This window comes from Leuresthes tenuis, unplaced genomic scaffold, assembly GCF_036924035.1.
Source record: "Leuresthes tenuis unplaced genomic scaffold, fLeuTen1.0.hap1 SCAF_6, whole genome shotgun sequence".
Taxonomy (NCBI): domain Eukaryota; kingdom Metazoa; phylum Chordata; class Actinopteri; order Atheriniformes; family Atherinopsidae; genus Leuresthes; species Leuresthes tenuis.
This window is the reverse complement of record NW_027325360.1, coordinates 23,701,873-23,725,257: the sequence shown is the minus strand read 5'-3', so window position 1 is coordinate 23,725,257 and position 23,385 is coordinate 23,701,873. Positions and strand designations below refer to the sequence as shown.

Genomic DNA, 23,385 nt, shown 5'->3' with positions numbered 1-23,385 from the left:
ATAAATGTGAATTAGTTTTTAATATTCTGGTAATAAATGTCAAAGCTTCAGCACATCACAACTGTACATGATGTGACTGCAGATGACAGATTTCCTCGACATGTTACCTCTCCTCCCCTCAACTCGTTTTTTTTTGTGTGTTGGGGTTTTTGTTTTGTTGGGAAGTGACGGAGGGTTTAATCAAGAAAGCAGGCAATTCATCAATCCTAAAGAAGGCGCCTGTACAACCCTGACAGAGCGCACATGGTTTTAGACCAACTCGAACCTGGCCAGCTGTCAGCCCACACACACACATGCATGCGCAGGCACCAACGCACACGCACACACCAATGCTACCGTCATGCTAACAATTAACACAAATAGGCTGTCGGCTACGACCTCACACTTGGGCTGCAGGCAATCACGTTGTTAATGAAGGGAAGTTGTGTTCTCTCACATTCACAGTGTGATGCTGTAAGGCTGACGAGTACACAGTCCCAAGTAATAAAGCAAGAACCATCTCAGGCTGACTCCATTATTCTCTTTTCTTCAAAATCACAGTTCGTGAAGGTAGAATGAGGGAGTCTACTCTGTGCACCTGCAGAGGACAGTTTTCTGCAGGTAAATGATGACTGCTGGCAGCGCACCGTACAGTATGTGCATGTTCCTCCCTGTCACTCAAATCCCGTCCCAGTGGACGAATCTCACACCAAATGCCACAAACCTTTCAGCTGTGTGTTAATATCTGCCTCTTCAGGGCCTTCTGTGTCCTGACTAACTCATAAAATTACTGTCATACGTAATAATAACGTAATAATCAGTGTTATTTTGCAGTAATGCGCCAGTTTATTTTTTTTTCCTCCTTTTACTTTTTTTAAAGACGTTCAATTCAAAATAATTTTACCTATTCAAATAAGTTTAATATGATGTACAGCAGTTTTGATCTCCGTAGTTATTTATAACTAGACTTTCATTAAATAGCCTGGGTGTAATATGGCCAAAGCATTGGTGTGCCTGAGCAGTAGGAGGAATCCTCACCACATGGTGTCTCTCTCCAGCTGGATAAAAAAGCTCACTTGCACAGCTCACACGCTCATGATGTCTACAGCTTCTCAGCCGCTTCTGACTCTGCGGCGCTGAGACTGTCGGAGTCAAGCTCTGTTTCCTAACAAATTTGCTCTTTTTTCTGATTTAGTCATACGGCATCATGCTGAGGTTGAGTTTCTCTTTGACCAAGAGTAAGGATTTTCCAGTGCATACAAACATATGTAAGTATGGTATGTAATGGATCATCTCTGACAACTGTTAATGCAGGGCTTTTCGAGGAAGTCACATTCTCTGAGATAAACATTACTCTGTATAGCGTCTATCAGAGAGAACATCTAGACATGAAGCATAGGTATATCAAGTATCAGAAGAGCTTTCCTTTTAAATAGACATACACTAGGAGAAACTATATTATTTATGCTGAACTATTAAGACTACATTATATAGAATATTTATATATCTATATAGATATATAGATAGATATCTATGTCTATATATGCAACAAAGGAAGCATTAATACAAGTATTTCACTTTTTCTCCAAATACTAGCGTTAATTTAAGGTAAGAAATGCTGTGTAACAATGGAGTTAAATTATTCTAATTGTCTGCAGTAACACAAACAGCATCAACAAATGGCTCTGACTTGTATCCATAAGTCTGAGATCTTTTACCTGTCATGGTGTAGATCCCACTGTGCTGTTGTTCATGGTAAGGCCGGCCTATGGTTCTCCTGCTGGCAGAAAAAAAGACACCCTGGTCATTCATACAAAATATATGTAAACTGATCATGTCAAAAGGACTTCCTCCAAGAAACATATCTAAGAATTTTAAATTGATTCATTAAAAAAAAAATCAGAAGCATTGAATTTCTATTTGATCACAAAAGTGTCAAAACAGCACTGACATAACAGACTGAATCCAGAGAGAAGAAATATAGGAAAAGTTCAGCTGCTCCACAGCTGCCCAGGGGCTTCAACAGACCTTTAACGGAGGGTTAAAGCAGGATCTTGTTAATTCAGGAGGAACTCAGAGATTCCATTATTCAAGAGAAGTCTGATTTTTTTTTCTTTTCTCTTTTTTTTCCTACTGTCTCGTGGCCTTGTACTACAGAAAACAGCACCGAATGCACTTTGTGGGTAGTTGAAGTTAACAAACCATATAAGATTGAAATCCTCATCAATCAAGCTATCATGAATTACACCCTGTGACTCACCCCTACGGATCGATAAATCCACAGCAAGCAGGGGGAAAAAATTGCAGCCTCAAGAGTGCTGCATAACATGACATGCTTTGGAGGTAAAATGATTTCAAGAATTGGCATTATGGAATAAATGATCATCTAATGATAATGCAAAGCAGTTGGCAATATCATTAAAGAGGGGAGCTGCTTTGATTAGATGACAAACAGGCATGAGAGTTTGATGTTAAGGACCAAGAACAAGACAAGGAGGATGTAGAGCAAACAGGAACTCTGTCCTGAATTTTAACAATGAAGATATAGACAGATATAGTGAGTGAACAGGTGTGAAGTTGCAAGTAATAAAGTGCATTTTGTATTTTATGTTCTGTATTTGGTATTTTGGTATTTATCTATGGAAAAACATAATCAATCTTTGCTTAATTGGAGTTAATATAAAACATTCCCAAAATGTAAGCCTAACGCCAGATCTGCATATTCTGAAGGTGCTTTATGTAAGGTGTGACTTTCAAAGCCTTATCTCTTTGGATGAGATAAATAAACCCAATAATTTCCATCAACAGCAATAAACAAGACTTGTGACAGGCTGTGGTATTTATGAGCTGAAGCCTGCAACTCAGATTTATTTGCAATGAAAGGGCCGACTTTTCTCCTACTCATTTACATCAGCATTTGGCCATGTTAAATCCAGGCCAATGGTGAATTTTTAAAAGGTTGGCATCAATCTTGGGAGAACGACTGCCATATTCAGCAGGGACTTCTTTTACCTGTAAAGGTTGATTCCACTGCTGAGGGAGAAAGGTACACATCTTTCAAATCACAAAGACATCTCATGGATAAAGTGGATGCAAATAGTTTTCATTTCTTTTAAAGCTTCTTCTGCATGTTTGTCTTATTTCACTTTGTTTCAAAAGAAACAAAGAGAACAGAGAAGTCTGGTTCTCCATCTCAGTATGCCCACAACTTGGTGTGAAACACGAAATTTCTGCTCAAGAAATGCTTCTCTACAGGCAACCTCCAGGGCTGATTTCCCATCTGTTTGACAAACACAAAACTGTCTCAATCCAAATAGCTGATTTCTAAATACAATTTTAGGTGCATTGGAGAGCGCAACATATGGCAAATCAATTAGACAGCTAATTCTTAAAACAAAAACATGGCAAGTGCATTTGCTAATCAACAGCAGTGTTGGGGCTCGTATTATGTTGGCCACTGGAGTTTTGAAAACAATTAATCCTCATTTCAGGCAAGGAGAGCCATATTGACACATATTCCTAATTTGAATATTCAATTATAGTGAAGTTCCTCATCAAATTATAGTAAAACTGGGAACATGGCCTGAAAGATTTAGGCAATTACAACATGGGTGAAGAGCATTGTGTTCCTCTGAAAACTGCCGGAGTTAAAATCATATTAGTGTAGCAAAGCAAAGCACAACACAAAGGATTACTTGACAACATGAATTACAATTCAACAGATTTGCTTTGTATGGAGTTTGTCTTTGTTGTTTCACACAGAATAAAGAAATGAGTTGTTTAAATCAAAAAAGAGAGAAAAAGAAAGAAAATCAAGAAGTAAAACAGAAAGTGGGAAAGGCTGTGGGGACAGACAAGCAGTAGTCAGTGGAGAGGTAAGATGAGAATGAGAGTAATATCACTGACAGAGGAGCCTGAGCTGCGATACAGAGAGCTGGAAGCTCTTGTTTTGACACACATCCAACCTTCCCCGTGACAACATCTCCACACCTTCCTCTATGTGCCAACAGTGCTGCTTTGTGGGAGCTGCTTTCTCACCCATCATTATCCTCCTTTAAGCTCAGTGTCAGGTGCTGAAGAGAGGATCTTTCTGATTTCCGTGGCAAATCACTGTATAGTCTGCGCCCATCTGATCTCAGTTGATCAATCAATCATTTGTGGCACCACTCTGCATCCCTTTTCTTGATCTCTGCTACTTTTTGCAACTTTTTTGAACATAAAGTAATGAGTGAGATTGAGCTGGGAAGGATTCTCCTTCAGCACTTCAGACAGAAGATCTGTCATGTGACACACTGACAGTCACAGTGTCTCTTTTTCTTAACAGTCGTGTGCAGTGGGAAGTCTTGGTTAACCAGCATGCAATGAAAGCTGATACAATACTCAGGCATAGCTCCAGCAATGTGCGAAGTGTCACAGGTAAAAGACTGTGCAATTCCAAATGCATTGATATGAACGCCAATTCTGACAATGATGACTCTCTAGAGTTCATGTGTTTAGAAAAAAAGCAAGCCAAAAAGATGCTTGGCCTTGACATTTTTATCACTACACAGTTTGGTTTAAAAAGTGTCCATGTGTACAAATAGCCTTTTATTCTAAGAGAAATGTCAAAAACCTTGATTCTGAGCGAGATGAAAGAAATTGCAATATTAGGACGAGGCTAATTTATGCTAGCAGTCACTGTAGAGGTCAGATATCAGCCTCAGCAATGACAGTTTTATCAGGAGAACAAATAGCAGTGCTGGTCAGGAGGAGGAAGGAGGGAGATACTTTACAGGATACATTAAAAGGCTGACCGGATGGTGCAGGTTTTTTACATTATGAAGTCAGGGAGTGGCTGATAAAGTCTGTTTTGACAGAGAACAAGCTAAAGTGGTTGACATCAAGCTGCAGCTATGAATCAAATCAGAACACCGTCACGGCTTGAAATGCTGTTGACAAACTTGATAAAGAGACATTTAATACAGGAGGCATAAATGCATTTGCACAGAAAACAGGCCTCTATCTTTCATGGGCTACATATATGGTAGATATAGCTTAAAACAATGAGAAATACTAGTTTTAGTGTTAATCCTTGTACTTTTAGTTTTATATTAATCAAGAAAAACAATTATTCTCTAACGACTAATGAAATAATATATTTTTCTGCCATTTTAGATATTACATAACAATATTTTATTTTAAATAAAAGATGGATATAGCAACCATGATTTCCCTCATTTGCCTACAGAATATTTTCTGAAGTCTTTATCATTTAACTTTCCATATATTTTTTGGAACTAGAAAGGAGGTGCAGGGGCTGGATGTGCATGAGACCCTAAGCACACTATACACATCCATCCACCTCATACGGCTTAAGATGTTTTGTTGTAATCTGACAGTATATGAATGAAATTAAATTGCACTGTCACTCTAAGCTGTCTTGAAACAACTCCAATTCAAAAGCATGGATACTATGTAAATGGTTGTTACCATTTAATTAAAGATAAGCTAATTTTTCTCATGAAATGGTGAAATGTTTCATTTTCACCTTTTGATATCTTGTCAATGTTCTATTGTGAATAAAATATTGTTTTATAGTATTTGCATTGTCACCTTCTGTTTTTAGTAACATTTTACTCAGCCTCCAAACCTTTTTGGAACTGGTCTGCTTTCTTGCATACAAAAATTCTCGTACAGTTCAGTGAAATTAACTTTGCATCAAGCTATGTTCATACAGTGTTGTAAACATGTTTATATCTGTTCTAAAGTTAGGACATTTTATCTGGGGATCAATGGGGACTGACTTGCTTTTGGAGCAAGCCTGAAGTGGGCTTTTAAGAAACCTTTTGGGCACTCTCGTGTTGGTTTTATTTTTCCCTCTGGCAGTTGACGCTTAGATCATAAAACCCAGATCATACAACCCATATCCATGGATGGAAAATGAATTTGATACATGATTTTAGTATTCCCTGGTTGGAAATAATATGTTTTAATCTATCTAATCCTATACACACTTTATTCTGTTTTGGAGGTCTGGAGCCTATCCTAGCTGACACTGGGCAAGATTCACAGGACTAACACAGAGAAGGAAACCGAGAACATGCAAACTATAGGTTAAAACCTTTGTCTTCCTTATACTGAGATAACAGTGCTAACCACTGCATCACTGTGCTACACAATCGAACTTTCCTCAGGATATAATTACTTAATGTGACCTGGAAAAGCAGTCAGGAGTTTTGTCACTTTGATTTACTTTTAATTTATTTTATGTACGGATTCTACGTTTTTTGTCGTATATCCTAGTGGATACATTTCTTCGTTCATATTCATAGCAAACAAATTGATTACAAGAACAGTGGGAAATTTCAGGGACACTTCACATGACTTTTTGACAAATGTTGAATGAAAAAAAAAAAGCTAATGGAAAAAATTGGCTGATTGTCCAGTAAGTAAAAAATAGCAGTTATATGTCTTTCAGTTTTAGTTTTTAATAAAAGCAACACTAATAGTGCTTGTATACAGTGGCTAGCTGTGGATATAGAACTTGTAATAAGTCTAATTGGCACTGACTGAAAAGCCTTTCAGTTTGTAGGTGTGTGAGATCTCCTGACAGCCCATAATTACATGTATATACAATTAATAACCAGCATTACTGCCTACAGTCGAAAATACAAAATATCAAAGACTTTTGCTAATTGAATTTTTGACTCTCTGAGGTCCTTTCCAGGATCTGTAGCCACTATTTTTCGAACTGACATAACAATACCAAACAATGCGGATGAAACACATTAGCCTTGATGCAGTAACCTTGTGCATCCCATAATGATGCAACACTCTGCAGTTACTCTGTGCTGCTGAAAACCTGATTTGTAGTTTACGTTTGTACACAACAGTGACAGGCTCTCTCTGCCTGAGGCAACTTAACATTTGAAGGGGGCGGGGGGGTCACTGTGCTTTCAAAATTATAAGGGTCATTAAAAATTTACACGTTATTGACTGTATTTAAAACATCTTTTCCAGTGACTGTAAAGAGCACTTAAATTTAAGAGGTGCTACTCTCCAAAGGCCATAAAGTTGTTATAGATAGCCTGAAGGAGGCGTGGAGGAGAGAATTTTCTCCTGCTGAATATGAATAAAGTACAGCGAAGAGTTACCACACAGTTACATTGTGGTACTGCACTTACTTGACGAATCAGTGAGACTTGTTTATAAATCACTGTGTCAAACCATCTAATCTGTGACTTTAAAGAAAGTACAGAACTATTCATACCTTTAAGTATGGCTGTCTGAAGTGTATGTAACTACACAGGAATAAATAGTCAAAGAACTGCCACAGTATAAATTGCCCAAAGTCCTGTCCTTATGTGTCAGTGCTTTACGGATGGAAATACTCTCAAAAGAAGACTCTTGGAGTGTGGAATGAATTTTAATGTTAATACAAAAACAGCAGCCTGTGATCTCAGCAGGCATCAGTAGGGGGGTGTGAGTCGCTTGGAGGTGCAATTTATTCCAACCTCTGAGCCTCACAAACTTGAAAGTGGGCTTCAAAAGAGCTGAGGATTACCGGGAAGAGTTGTGAAGGCGCACATTGGCCTGAGTTCTTATAATAGCCTCAACACATCATAGATTATTGACCAGCGACTTCCAATATATGGATAATTCACAAAACTATGCAGTTTTCTATTTGAATCCACAGCTGTCCGTTTCTTGCTCTCATCCAACTCCATGGCCATGTGAAAAGAAGCTCTGTTTTGAATATGCCTGCTGGCATCCACTGCTCTGGCCTGGTGTGGCTTTTAAGTGGCTTTTACTCTTCCCTGCACAGAATGGCAGAATGCTGCACTTGAAGCTGGCAAACACATCACAACCCTGTGCCAAGCTTCCCTCTCCATAGCGCCGACGCATGAAGGAGTCTCCATTGTTTATTTACAATTTGCTGTGGAAATCCCCTGCTCTTGGTTGTGATAAATAATTGAGCTGTTTGATCTGGACACAGTACAAAGGTTTGCTTCATTCACTCTGAGGCCTTAGGCGGAGGAAGCCAGAGCAGCATGAGCTAAGGAGGGAGCGCACACATTCCAGCGTGGCGGAGATCTTAGAGCTCTCCTCCCTTCCTCTGCAGCTGTCGTTAACTCTCCGGGCAACATCTCCACCTCTTTGTCTGCACAGTGCAACAACTCCTGTCACCAAGTCAGAGGAGCGACTTGCCTCTGCCTCCTGGGACACACCACAAATAACAAGAGTTTAGCCCTCATTGAACTTGTGTTCTTGTTCAGGGGATCGTGTCTAGTTAGCCTGTCTCACCAGTTCACCCTTACTACCTTGTTGTCCAGCCACAACCTTTACAGCAGATTGCCCAAGAGTGATCAATTGCTTGTGTCTTCGTTGTCGCACATATGGTAGAGATGCGAAACAAAATCCCAGCAGGGACACTAGATGTGAAACGAAAAGAAAATCAAGGAGGAACGTTGAGCCCCTGCTTATACTGCTGAATACTGTGACTTGATGCTACCTTGAGTTGCTGAGTAGGGCGTCAGCTTGGGGTCCATTCGGCGTTTCCTGAGACAAGTGATGCCGAGGAAGATCTCCCATTCGATACCATATTCCCATATTGTTTATATCACTGTATAAAGAGGAATAAGACACAGATATTTCTTGAAGCTTTAAACAGCTAGGTGTGTGATCTTGTTTTTAACTTTGTGATTATAGTGTCTATACAATAATCTAAAAAGGTTAAAAGAAAAAAAAACCCACAAAACTTGGTGTGTAACACAAATGACAAACTATCATGATTTCATTCATTTCCAGTGTTTATCAGCTCACCCTACACTGGTGTGGTTAACAAGGTGGAACTTGGACTTCAGAGTGACCTGAATGTCACATACAGCTGTATCGGCAGTCTCACGACGGCTCATTTTCACACAGAGCCTCTTCTTCCTAAAGGCGGTTTCCTCTGTTGGGTAAAGTACACATGAGGGTGTCAGAAAAGAACTAGTGGTTGCATATTCAGTTCCTCTGAGCCTCAGAGAAAAGAGAAACCTATAGACATCTTCAATCTCAAAGAGAAATATATTCATTTACAAACCCACTTATATTTATTATTTTGCCATTACCACTCGAACAATAAGAACTGAGCTAGTTTTGGATGACTTGCTGTGCTCAATGGGAAATGACTGCATTCTGAAAAGCTACAAAATTTGCATGCATTATTATCATTTTTATCATTTTAGTAGGTAAAATGACAAAAGCAAGTGAATCCTCCATCAGCTGTAGTGCACAGTAGGGATTTAAACTTGATATTCCCGATAGAATCTCATACATAATGTCACATGTATACATTAAACATGGATTCACGTGAAGTAATAAAACATTAAATTACAACACAGGCAAACAAAACATAATCTCTTTTCTTCATTCTGGCAAAAAAGCATTGCCATGCGTTCCTATATTGCATCTGTGCCTTGCTCATTTATTTCCGCGGCAACACTAGAAAGTGCAGTGTAAATGCAATGATAATAAAAATAATAAACAAGCTGTCCTCTCTCCCCACACCCAAATATTATTACATTTCCAAGGCATGGATAGCGAGGGGGAAATACGTAGCACTCAAAAAGCACTAAAGCATTGGGGAATGCATTTCATTAATATTAGATAACCCCCATCTACTGGTCCTCTCCCCAAATAAATACATAAATAAATAAGCCCCTCATAAAGAAAAGCCCAGCTCCAGCTGAGATAAACAATGACTCATGATTCTCTTCTCTTGTACCTCCAGGGCAAAATGTTTATTTTATTCCCACAGTCTGCCATAAATTAAGCTAACCTGCACCCATAAAACATTCACTATCTCAAGCAAAGCTGCCCCTGAGGACCTTTGCATAAGCTGGTCGGAGAGCGAAAAAAACTACAAGAGGAGGGGAGTGGGCCTGTGCTCAGTATTGACTGTTTATTTACTCGTGTCCAATGTTCCTTGCACAGGTGTGAAGAACTCTGGCAATGCATCCTTGATGTCAATCAGCTTCATATCCACAACAACTTCAGGCCCCTGAAAGACAGAGAAAAGGCAGTAAATTGTAAAAAATAACAAAAGTATGTATGCAAATTTAGCTTTTGAAAGGACAGAGATCAAAGACAAGCCCTTCAACCTGGGAGGGATCAGGACAGCAAATGTAGATAATAATAGGGTCAATGATATATAAAAAGCTCTGGAAGTCTCTAAAGAGAAAAGCTGACAAAAAAAGCTCCAGTAATTACTCTCCTACAGATTTTTTTGAATGAGAGAAGCATCTGTAATAATTTTCAACCTTTTGGCTAGAAGCTGTGGTGTGATGGGAGACAGCACAGGCAGTCTGATCAACAGAATGGGACTAGTTAAAAATAATCAGGGACTGTGTAGCTGACATTTTCAAGCATGACTCTCCCCTGCCTCCCATTACATTTTCATATTTTGCCATAATAAATTGCAATAATACACAGCGGCAGTAGAAAGTGGAGTGAACCAGGCATGACTTGATGCGTCCGAAAGCCTGGATTACACTGCTACTGTTGCCTGACTGTCATTACCATTAGAAGCATTTTTTATTCATAGTTTTTATACTGACGTAAAGAGGAATATGGATGAATGTTATTACTATGCATGAAACCTTTTTTTTTTGTTTTCCCCTTTTTCTCAAGATTTTTTTCCATCACAGGCTGACAAAAGGGGGCTATCTACCTTCAACCTAGAGTATGATAAATCACAAACTATTTACCTCCCCCCATATAATTCAGGGGCTAATTTTACAGAATCTGTTTTTGTCATAGACAATTACAGTGGGAGTTTCATTGACTGGCAGACAAAATAGCCTTTGTTGATGGCTCTGCCATGTTTTATTTGTGTCAAAGTCTTTAAAGCAGTGTGGACACACATTTAAAGATAATACGCAGGAAGTAGGGAGAGGCTATTTGTATGCTATATCCTAAAGTGAGGGCCAAATTGAGCTAAGGTATGAGGCAGTCGCTGCCAAGCTGCCTGGCTTTTAGAGGACAGACTGAAAAAAATATGACTTGATTAAGTACTAAAATTGAGCTGATGCAAAGTAATAACAAAAATTCAGGTTTTGTTTACAATGCTGTCTGCATGGTCCACCTGCAGCCCAGGAAAACTTAATTAATAGACAGCCAATAGCAACTGTATGAGCTTAGGTTGGACAGGTTGATGACTCTGGCAGTGTAAGCAGGTGTATTTATGGCCACAGAGCAGCTGACAGCCAAGAAACACATCACCTGTATGCTGCAGGCAGGCGAAGGGTCCAAAAATGACCCAACAGCATTATTAGAAATGTAATGCAAAGATCATTTCAGCCACAGAGGACTCACGGCTGCTTAAATTGGCAACGCTATATATAGCCCAACCAGGCTGAAAGTGCTTTTTGTGTTGTGGTTTATTTCTTACAAAAAAGAATATTCATATTCAAAAGTTATGTGTGCATCAGCTTTCAAGAATCACTGGTTGGTAACAATTTTCTCTACAGGGACAGTGTTGATTGAATAAATTGGAATAGTTAAAATACAGCTCATTGTTATTTCATGAATAAACATAAATAATATCCTCAGGAGAGCATACAAAAAGAAAAATATCTCTCCACGGTATTATTCATCTGGAATATGCATGCAAATCCATTATATGTAAAACTTCAAAACTGCACAGCTAATGCTGTCCTTTTTAAGTGGGACTTTTCAGTGATCAAAGTGCAAAGTGCATGAAGATATTCTGGCTGCAGAGAGCTGAGCTAATAAACACTGGCAAACAGGAAAAGTGCAGCAGATGAGGTGTTAGTGGTGAAGGTAGTGGGAAAGAAAGAAGTTTACATTCCTGCTTACAGTTTTTCTGGAGAAACAGAGGTAGCGAGTGACCTTGGATTTGAATAAGCCGTCCTTCCACAGGTCGGCGTCAGAGCCATCTGTTGTTTGTGCAACCTACGTGAAAAAAAGAAAAAAAAACAAGGGGGGATAAAAAAACACATGCAGGAGGTGGGATAAAGTTAATGTATGTATGCCATGGGCATGCTGCTTTTGCCTCTTCCTTTGCATACTAGCCTTAATTAACGCTTGCCTACACTTGTGCTCCATCTCATTAGTGCTCTGCGTGGGTAAAGTCTTAGCCTCCAAAAAGGTGGCTAAAAATATCATCCCTTGGGACCAGGCTGATTAAAGATGCCCTGACAAGGATCTGCTCTAATAAGGAAACCAAACTTCAGTGTGCTTCAGTGGAAAAGCTGCGATAACATTTGGGGTAAATGTTGATTATATTATTATTTTAAGCAAACCTACTGTGGTAATAATTTGCAAGACACAGGTAAACTGGGAACATTGCACATGTCCCTGCAAGTAGATTTACTTCCATTATTTAAAGAGGGACATTTTTACAGAGTAAAGTACAGACAATTTAATGCCAGTCTAAATCCAAAGACCTGATTTTCTGAGATTGCCCTTGTACAATAGAACCATTCATCGTTGTAAATGAGCAGTAAAGTCAGTTCAAAATATAGATTGCATCACACTGACAGCATGTGGGTGCCACAAGTCAAGCTCAAGGTCCTACACTACATTGCTATGTAAATGTAGGTATGCAAGGGAAAATGATAAAGCAAAACATAGCATGCAGACTGCATCAGAAAGACTCTTCCATCGTTCGAGCAAACATGCTTGGCTGAATCGTCATGTTCCATTGGCTAGCATGTGTGAATCACCTAAACAACTGCCAGAGTTATTTTCTAAAGGGATCCTTTACAAAGAAGAGTCAATCTAATGAGGTTCATTCAAATGAAGAAGTCATAGATCTCTGCACCCACCCACACACATTACCCCCTTGACAATAATGATGAATGACCCCAGTGACTAGGTGGGGGAAAACATGGCATGGGGAGATTCATGCAAAACCAGCACTGACTTGATGGGATGAGAGCAGAGACTAGCATGGGGAACAGAGACAGATAGGGTGAGAGTAAGAGAAAGAGGAGCAGACGAGCAGGGAGACGGATTGTGGGGCGTCTCCAACAGCAGTTCCATGAAAGGTCCCAGAAGGAGCCTATACATCACCAGCCTCCCTCTTCCTTACAAGACAACCCGTCTTGGCCACTTTTTCCAGGTCAGTAGCCAGCGCATCCTGTCAGCGTAAACAAAGGGCTCGCTTTGTGAAACCCAAAGTCAAGCTGAGGAGTAACGAGGGCACGGTCCTCTAAGGAGGCACCTCAGGCATCATTCTGCCACAGCCGCTGGCAACAGGGGTGCGACGCAGCATGAATGTGAAACGCCAACTGCTGAGCCACAGCACAGGAAGTATGCATAAAGTTGCACAGGCTTTTTCTTTAACACCTTCAATTGCGCTACAACATGGCTTGATCATTAAACAGACTTCAATGAGAAGAAAGTCACACACATGATAAGAGACATCATACAATAGCTCTGATATTGAAATGTGTCATAACTTGTGATATAAAATGCAATGGCAGATTCAACTGCCACTTGCAGTGATCTAAAAGCCCACCTGTGAAACATGTCTTAAGGGGAATATTGAATATTGCTACCGTATGAAGCATCTCCGGAGACAGACACCAACATCAAGTTGCTATGAAGCACTGATAGGCACAGCCATGAATAAAAAGCTATAAGGGCATGCAATCAAAAATCTCTGGAGATTTAAAGCAAGTGAAGTAAAGAAGAAATGGGGCAGGTACAGGAAAACAAACAGTCTCTTCAAAAGAGAACAGACAAGCTGAAAAGATGAAATGTGAATCTTATGAATCTTATCTTTCAACTGAAAATAGTAGGAAAGGTGACTTCTGACTATTTGTTGTGAACTTCAAACATTTTCTCAATGTTAGGGAAATCAAAGTCTCTTATTAAAATTATTATTCATATAACTCGCAAGGCTTTGCATTAAGTGTTCCAGAATGGGTGCTTGGGCTAGTTCGCTAGTAGTTTAGCTGAGAATGAGGGGAAACAGCCCCAATGTAACCCTTGCAATGAGCATGAGTGTGCAAAAGTCTGCTCATGGTGTTTGATGTTGGGTGAAGCTAGTGCTTCAGCAAAGCTCCTGATCCCAGTGGAACAGCGTTTGATCTTGGCCTGTGCTCTCTTGTGTTGGAACAACCTGCTCAGGTTCAGAGATGTGAGTGCACCATATCAGAGAGCAAAAGAGGTAATCTTCCCTTTGATCTGCTATATAAACTGTGTAGTAACTATGGTGAGCAGTCAGTATTAGGGAGGAATTTGAAAACGATTTTCAGTATGAAAGGGGGAAAAAAAATCAATACAGCTTAATATACTGAAACTTCCCCCCATTTGTGGTGCTTTAGTACACTGATCCAAGGTGTTGATATTTTTGTTAGTATTTCAAATCTGAAGATGAAAATACACTTAGTCTTGTCCAAAAGTTGTTCTTGAAGATAGGACAATGGCATTTTGGCCTTCAGGGCAAAGTGTGGTGAAAGCACGCTCTAATTAACGTCACGTGCACAGATTTGAATTTAAAAGTTTACAAGGAGTACTTATCCTGAAAAAACAAGAATGCTGTGGTGTTCATAGCTTTAAATCTGGTGCACATGTTATTGTATTAAAATTACTATCAGAAAGACAGTAGAGTGTTTTCATATCTCTATTTTATGCCTCCTTAACTCATCGCTCCTTTAAGCTCCTGGCTGTGACCCAGAAATTGAGCTCAGAAAAACCTCTTGAAGGAATTCTTAATTCTTAAAAGCCACCTGACTTGCCAGAGGAGCTGTAAGTGAATATGCACAACTGTTTCCTTTGAGGTCTTCAGCTGCTGAGATAGAAAAAAAGAGGCGTGACACATTGTCTCACATTGTAAGCTAATTAAAAGTTAATAAATGAGCTGTCACAAACACTATTAATACTCATATGACAGAGAATGTGAAATGGAGTGGTAGGTTATAACAAAACAACGGACACGCAATGCAGCTGAGTCACATGTCATATTTTATGCACATTGTTTCATAGAGAAATATGCATTTCTCATTTCGTAAATGTTGATACTTCTCTCCTCATATTTCCTCATCAACTCTTCAATTTTGTTTTCAGGTGGGACGGACTGAAATGAAAGGGATTTCAGGGGAAAAGTCAAGGATGTACAATCTGCGAGATAAGAAGGGTGGACTGTAAGTAGGTCCACAATGCTAATTACTGGCAGAAGAAAAGGTATGCTACAGTCTAAAGTTAGCATGTTAAATTGCTCATTCTGGTTGCTCAATATTTCTACTTTGAGCAAAAAGAGATCAACCAACTGCTGTGTCAAAAATAAAATAATTTCTCAATGGATTATTTTTTGGAATATTTCAGATTACTTCAGAGTAGAGTATTTTCTCAGTTTTTTAGCATTCATGAACTGTTGAAACAAATCATGATTCAAAAACTTAATGACAATAAGATACATAAGATTTGTTTTATGTTATCTATCGATTTAATTATCTACTAGTAAATTCAAAAGTAAGCCAGATTTATTTCCTCATTTAAACTGCTGGTGTACTGTCCTTTCTGGATGGCCTGCACTATATATTGTACAGTATTTACAATATAGTATTTGCACATCAGTTGTCTAACGGGCTTTCTTTCTGTTTGTCACTATCATGCAGTGTTTTGCAATTTTCACGCCAGCAGCTCCATTTGATCCCACCCATCATCTTCTGCCGGAGATCAGAACAAGCTGTGCATGTAGGGTGGAGCAGGAAGAGATAAAAACCGGGAGAGGAGGGAGGGTGTGGGTGAGTAAGGTTTTAACAGAAGGGGTCTAAATAGGAGGAGAGGAAAAGAGGAAGAGACTTCTGGCCTTGAGCTTGTTTTGTGCTTTGTTTAAGCTACACGTTCTCTTCTAGTTTTTACCCTCTCCAACACAGTTACAACTACAAAAAGGTCTCATTAACAAGCTTGGCCTGAACTACTTCACATCCTGACACATCCCTGCTATTGGTGAAGTTGTGTGAGGCTTGAATATAAAGAACTCACAGGGACAAAGTTAAATAGTATGGGCTTCAACCAAACATCATTAAACCCTTGCCTCTGGTGTGTCTACAATACTGGTGGCAACCAGTACAGAGAATCCTCTAAACCATCAAAGCAAACTTTATGAATAAGTCATGTAACAGTTATAACAAGAAAAACAAAAACAAATAGGACACCATGGATGGCTGCCAATTTTCTAACTGTGCATTATATTACACAACCAGTTGTAACAAATATGCAAACAAAAGCAAAGAACAAAGATAAAACCATTTATTAGATCTAAGATTAGACCTTGGATCTCTCTTTTTTTTCCCCTAAGGAAATTAATATATATTGGCTAGACTTATTAAGACAAGGAAATTAGCGAATAACTGCAACACACAAACACACACCCAAAAAAAAAACTCTGATGGGAGTGATGAGTTATGCTGCATGGACGATCAATTAACAGCTCGGAGCTGATTCATAAGCATGAAATGTAGCGAGCTCATTTGAAAATGACCACCATACTCTAACCAGAAAAGCACAAGTAAGAGTAAGGTTGCTAACAAACTGACCTGTTGACAACCATGTGTGGGTTCTTTACTAATTTCACAGGTGATTCTTGTTAACATCATGGGGTTCAAGTGTGAAGGTGACCATTCATACCACTTGTTAAGTGGTTGAAGTTATTCAGACAGACAGACAGACAGACAGACAGATAGACAGATAGATAGATAGATAGATAGATAGATAGATAGATAGATAGATAGATAGATAGATAGATAGATAGATAGATAGATAGATAGATAGATAGATAGATAGATACTTTATTAATCCCAAGGAAAATTCATGCTGAGCCGTTTGCTTTTAATGGTTTTTAGTGCCTTCATAGAATACCCTTTTGGACAGATTTCAAACTTTAACTTATTTAATTTCAAAATTTCTACTGCTATTCACAGTTCAGGAACATGGACAAAAGTTATGCCGCCAAAGCCTGACATATAACAACAAAAATAAGGTAAAGATCTTAAACTGTGGCGTACAGCTTAGGTTTGCACGGTTTCACCTGAACAAACAAAATATATGACTTCTGGTAAAAATGTCCCTTAGACAGACAGGATCAAAGTGGAGAGGTTTGGTCATCATACACAGAAGCACATTATGAAACAAAACACAGTATATCATTAGAAACAACTCATTCTATCAAGCACAGCAGCGGAGGGCTGATGATTTGGGTTTGTTCTGCAGTCACAGGACCTGAGCCTCTTCTTGACACTGGTTTGACCACAAACTTTTCTGTTTACCAAACTATTAGATTCAAATATGAGGTTATCTGTCCAACAGCTAAAGTCTGGCCAAAAACTGGGACATTGGTCAAGAATCAAAGTATTACAATGGTCCAGTTTTTCACATTGTGAAACAACAAAGAAACTCTTAACTTCATACAGAGAACGAACAGGTTTTTGCTGCTAATGGTGGCTCTGCAAGCTACTGAATCATGGCATATACTTATTCATCTGGGGTTGTATTTAACTGATTTTAAGACCTGTTGAGGACCAGTTGATTCTTTTTAAATATGGTCTAATATCTAAGCATTGGTAATGGAAGCAGGTGCACTTTCATTTTCAAGTCCAAACAAAAACCTTAGCAAATAGCATTGAGTGATGTGTTAAAATGCAGTCAAAGAGAAACTAAACACGGCCCATTATGGAAAACAGCAAATGCACTTCAGACACTTACTTAAAGCTGTGCATTATTAGTAAATTCTAACAGTAGTTTTTAGGGTTTTCCCTACCAAGAATCTAGCCATCAGAGTATTTAAGTGTAAATGTAGTCACCCTTTCATTCAAAGTAGTTATATCCTGATCAAAGCTTTTTGAAATGCAGTCTTATTGAAGTCCTTAAATTTATATTCAACACAATGAAATAGCAGTTGTAGCCTTCTAAACTAAATACGTGTCATTTGTACATGATCAAATGACTTAAGGGCCTGCTTCAAAATGACTAAACTAATTCTTCCAGTGAAAAAAGTTTAACTGGAGAAATGTGACTCCTGATACTGACATGATATCTGACAATAGCTTTAGCTCAGGTTATTCAGAAATAGCAAGTTTGGCTGGTCCCTTCACATGTCCTGGTCTCCTTGGGCAAGACAGTGAACCCTGAGTTGCTCCAGATGGCAGACGAGCACCTTGCTGCCAGTGGTGTGTGAGTGTATGTGTAAATGAGTGAGAGCTTTGTGGAGGTTAGAATCCATCTAAGGTTAAAAGACTAATTTTAATACATGCAGTATTACAAACTGATGCTTCCTTTTCCTCATGAACAATCTTTGGCAGCAAACAGACTGCAAGCTATACACAACACAACGCTTGTCTCTCTTGTCTTTTTGGGGTGTAATCTGTTATGTCGGAGCATTAAGGCTTTTTTCTTCAGCTGCTTCTGTTGAGCAGTCAATGAGAAAGATCGCTCTGATTGGCTGCTCAGCACAGTAAGTAGTGAACTCTGTAGTCCGTTAACGTGACTTTAATGCTTGAAGCTTACATGCTTAATAAAGCATGCATGTACAAAACAATCAGAATAACGTGTTAGTTTTAACTGAGATGCAGGTTTTTGAGCCTAAACACAATATACCACCTTATAATTGAGCTAGGTATAACTTGGATGATAAAAACTGAACTAATAATGACCAGACTGTGTACAAACATTGTTTTGCCGACATATTTTTTTTACCTTACTGAATCATTTATAGACTCCTGCTTCGATCTGCACAGCAAAGTTGCGTCTTCTTGCACATGTGTACACTGTACCTCAGAGTTGGCAGTTGGAGGTTGGCTTTGCTCTGTGTTGAAGAGCAATTTTTTTCCTCAATGTTGCTGACATGTGGAGACACAGCAGGGTGGTGTGCTGTCAATGCTTGTTCTTGACATCGATTTGGTGTATAAGAAAACTAAGTTTTACTTTAGCTTTTCATAAAAGTACAAGTGGAGTTGGTCTAATTCACAAGAGCTTGTCAGACCATCCTCTAGGAACACTCTACTGCTTCTTGAAGGCTTTACAGAACAATATTCTAATAGTGAGAAATAGAGTAGAGATAAAGGATTGGATAAGATGACTAATTTTGCAAATTTTGTTGACCTGGATGTCAGAACTGGCTGCACAGTGGTGTGGTGGTTAGCACCATCGCCTCACAGCAAAACGGGCTCTAGGTTTGAATCCTGGGGCCTTTCTGTGTGGAGTTTGCATGTTCTCAAGGTATATGCTTGGGTTTTCTCCAGATACTCTGGCGTCCTCCCACTGTCCAAAAACATGCATGTTAGGTGAATTGGTGACTCTAAATTGTCCTAGGAGTGAGTGTGAGCGTGCATGGTTGTGTCTCTCATACATCTCCGTGTGGCCTGTGATGGACTGGCGACCTGTTCATGGTGTACCCTGCTTCTTGCCCAGCTGGGATAGGGTCCCAAATTGGCTGACCCTAAATTGGATTAAGTGGGTATAAAAAATGGATGGATGGATGGATGTCAGAACACACCCGTCTGTGTGACCAAATAGCTTTTCACATTTATACACTGTAAATTTTGCTCTTACATGCAGATACATTGTAGCATACACTGTAGCATAACACAGCTCTTACTAAGTCACACAGACAGGCTGAGAGGCTGAAAATAGTGGACATTTCCATATGAGGACACGCAAAAGCACACACCCACAAACAAGCACACAGGTAGAAAATCTTTACAAAGAAAAAAACTTGATTTTGATTGAGCAAATAAAAATGCATTCAAGTAAACCTGGATCAGCATTAACACTGATCCTAAGGATCAGCTTAAGGCAACTATACTCACAACATAGTAGCCCTCTGGGGCCTTGGTGAATGAAGTAATTACTCCAACTGCAGAGATGGGGTCTGTGGGCAGCAGGTTGCTCTCTTTGGACATGTTGGTGATCTGTTAAGCAAGCAGACAAGCCTCATAACAGGGAAAAAACAATTACAATAATCAACAGGTTTGTTTTATTCCGATCCAATTTGAGTTCTGCTTATACAGAAGAAATGCTGTAAACGTATTGCAAGAAAAAGAAAGGCAAACTGCAAGAAAATGCTGAAAAAATGTTTAAAAAAATCCTGTGAAAAAATAACCATAAATAAAAAGATTATTTAAAAAAAACAACATTAAATAAATACACAGAATCAAAATGAGGATCACACCCTTCACAGTCATTATCTGCAGAATGGACACAGGGCTTTCCTTTGCTAAAATGGTTTCATTATTGACTTCTTGATGAGGCTTATTAGCCTCTAAGAAAAAGTGCCCTCCTAATCAAGGATCAAATGACAAGTGAGACCAGTGACTAAACACCAGTTGGAGAGCACCCAATGACTTCACCAAATCACAAATTAGGGGGAGTGATCACATATTTTCAAGGAAGTCCCAATCAATTGCTATCTATTCCTGTCTAAGGGTATTTTTTCCTAATGGGCATGCAGGCCTTTTACTGGGTAAGTGGCTTTGCAAAGGTTCCCTTATGCAATTTTATTAGATTAGGTTTAAAGCTTTCTTGTACCAACTGACAAAGTTGTTGCATTCAATCTTGATATTTACAAAATCTATTGCAATTAAGCTGATCAAATTAGGGGATTTACTCCAGAAATAGCTGTCTCTTTAACAAATGTTAGGTAGGTCTACTCATTCAAATGAAACGGGATGGCAAATTAGCTAATAAAATGAAAGATAACTTTCTAAAATAATTTTTTCAAGAAGAGCTATTTTTTCCAGCACACCACTGGAACTCAGAGACTCAAAAAAAGCATCCAAACAAATCTGAAACTCCCAAGAAAAATAGAGTGTTTCTAAACGATACTCAAATCAGTATGTCTTTCATGGTTAATAGCGGTTTCATTGTGAATGCAGTGAACACTATCTTTACAACCGTATGACTTGTACAATATTGAAACATTTGTTGAAGCACCAATAATAGTTTGTTAATTTAATAATACAAATGTGTAACTGAGATGATTTTGTAGCTTGTAGTATCATACATTGCCATGGTCTAATTAATGGTTGCAAACCTTATGTGGTATTAAGTAAGTGGTAATATAGAAGTTTGGCTCCTTAATTACAGCTTAAATGTAAACATTATGTGAAAACTAATGAAAAACTGTGCATTACTTACATTTAGAATGGTAACTCGGACACAACTTATTTTTACTTACTGTACTCTTACTGTACTCTTTGAGGCTTTAAACCATTAGGCTTATAGTTTTACACGATTTACCGCAGAGCAGAGCTCATTTCACAATAGAGTTCTAATACACTAGTGTTACAGAGTGACATCTCATATACGCTATACTATAAAAGTACTGTGACTCTATCCGTGACTGATTATGACTGCAGTAGCCTACAACATGTAGTGCACTTTGTGTAGTATAGGCTACCATGTCAAGTGAGAGTCAAATAACTGCAGTGTTGGAGTTCTATCAGCGCTGTCCCAGGCATCACGCTGAGGTGAAGCTAAAAACCTATAAAAGCACAAATTTGTGTATTATTGCTTAGCTTTCTTACCTGTAAAATTCTCTTCCTGCTCAGTAGCATTCACCTTTTCAACTCAACATCGGACTTCACACCCGTGGGAAAGTAACACTTCCGGAGTTCACGAGCTGCAAATCATTAACCAAAACCCAATGCATTATCACAAATAGGCCTTTGTGGCTTACGAGCACCTGGTGTTTCAAAATATTGAGTCAGTTTTCATTTAACTAAGAAAATTCTGTTTTCAGTGAGACAGCATTCTGTTTTTAAAATGTAACTGTAGCTTTACTTCATATTTTTATTTATAAAAGAAACATATTTTTTTTAGCACAAGGTGCAACATTTTCAGTGTTTGAATTATACATTATTTTGCATTTATTCAATTTAATTTTATTTAAATTTATTTATTTTTATTGTCCAGTAGATTGCATCACGAGATTTACTGACTACATTTTAAAGTAATCTGACCTCAGCTCTGTTTATGTTTACATATCATCAGCTAATTACATTTTTATGATGTTTCTCAGTCACTGAGATCAAATCAGTGGAACTTGAAGGGTGAAGGGTTAACATGTCAATTTACTTTAAGTACAGAACATAGAAGCCGGATGAAGCAATGCCACATTGACTTGTGGGTGTATTTCTTTGCAATAACTTAAGCGATTCAATTTAGCTGTTCTAAATAAAATAAGATTGTGCCTCACTAAATGACTATTATTACATGGATACATCCACAGGTCATGCCTCCTGACAGTTGGTTGTCTCTCTAATAGTTATCACATGTCATTACTGTAATCAGATAAAAGTAAGACAAAGAGTGATGAGTGATACTAGCTTAGCTGTTACATTAGGATGTGCATATCCCTGAGTACAGAAGCTTCTTTGTACACTCTCCAAACCAACAGGCAACAGATGCTTCCTCATCATCAGGTTTATTATTTCTACCCCCCCCCCCCCCCATCCCCCATACCAATCAAATACATTATTTAATTGTACAACTATTATCCTAATTAATTCAAATCAAAGACTTGTTGCTCTGTTCTGTGACATGGTGCCATATGCCAGTAGGGTGTCTTCGCCAGGGCCACACAGAGTGAGATGAACATACTGACATACATGCAGGCCTGACTTGCAGGCCTCAATATTCATGTTAAATGTGTTTTTTATTCACTGATGATACATAATAAATTGAACAAAGAAAATCTTTGACAGTCTTAATAGCAAAAAATACTGAATTACAGAGCGGAACCTGATGTGACCAGTTTTTCCTCTGCTGACAGTCATGGTCACATTATGCTTTCATTCATTCTGACGAGATATTACACATCGTGACTCTGTCGTTCCCATTTTAATTAATTGTACGTTTGTATGTTTAAATGTTTTCAAACATGGTAAAAAAAATATCTCCACTTTAACACGTTGGTTCTGGTAGAGATTTGTGTACTATGAAGATTCTTGGAGCAGTATTGTCGAGGGTAATAGGCATCAGTAGATTCTCCCAATACAAATTGGTCCCAGGGGATGGTCCAGGCAAAGTATGCTGTTCCCTTTATATGAAACACCCAAAATGAATTGGGAAATAGAAATCTCACAGTAGGTTATCTATCCACCCATTGGGGAACTGGACTCTATTCCAGCTGTAATTAGGCACAATTTTGATAATCTATCACAGGGCTGACAAAGAGACAGTGTCAAATTCATACTTTAAGTTAATCAATAATCATCAATTAACCTAACATACACATATGGGGATTTTGAAATAAAAGCAGTGCATGCAAACTCCACACAGAAAGGCCGTGGCCACAAATCAAACGAGAAATCTTCTTGTTCTGAGATGACCATGCTAATACATGAACTTGCACCCACCCTAGTACAGCCTATTCAAAATACCTAAAACATCAGGCCTTCTTGGAATGAATCA

General features: G+C 38.7%; 1 protein-coding gene across 6 annotated transcripts in view; it reads right to left on the bottom strand.

The window, feature by feature from the left end:
* The window catches only part of mvb12bb (multivesicular body subunit 12Bb), a 35,505-nt gene extending 13,944 nt beyond the window's left edge, over positions 1 to 21,561 (bottom strand). For 3 of the 6 annotated variants that reach the window (XM_072388335.1, XM_072388338.1, XM_072388339.1), the window contains exons 1-7: positions 21,498 to 21,561; positions 19,782 to 19,883; positions 11,821 to 11,916; positions 9,913 to 10,003; positions 8,782 to 8,911; positions 8,471 to 8,581; positions 1,698 to 1,759 (exon numbers count right to left, since the gene is read on the bottom strand). In XM_072388335.1, the coding sequence (XP_072244436.1) occupies positions 1,698 to 1,759; positions 8,471 to 8,581; positions 8,782 to 8,911; positions 9,913 to 10,003; positions 11,821 to 11,916; positions 19,782 to 19,883; positions 21,498 to 21,527 (622 nt within the window). In that variant the 5' untranslated portion in view covers positions 21,528 to 21,561. The other 3 variants (XM_072388336.1, XM_072388340.1, XM_072388337.1) reach the window with 2 other exon arrangements.
* Positions 21,562 to 23,385: the final 1,824 nt, after the last annotated feature.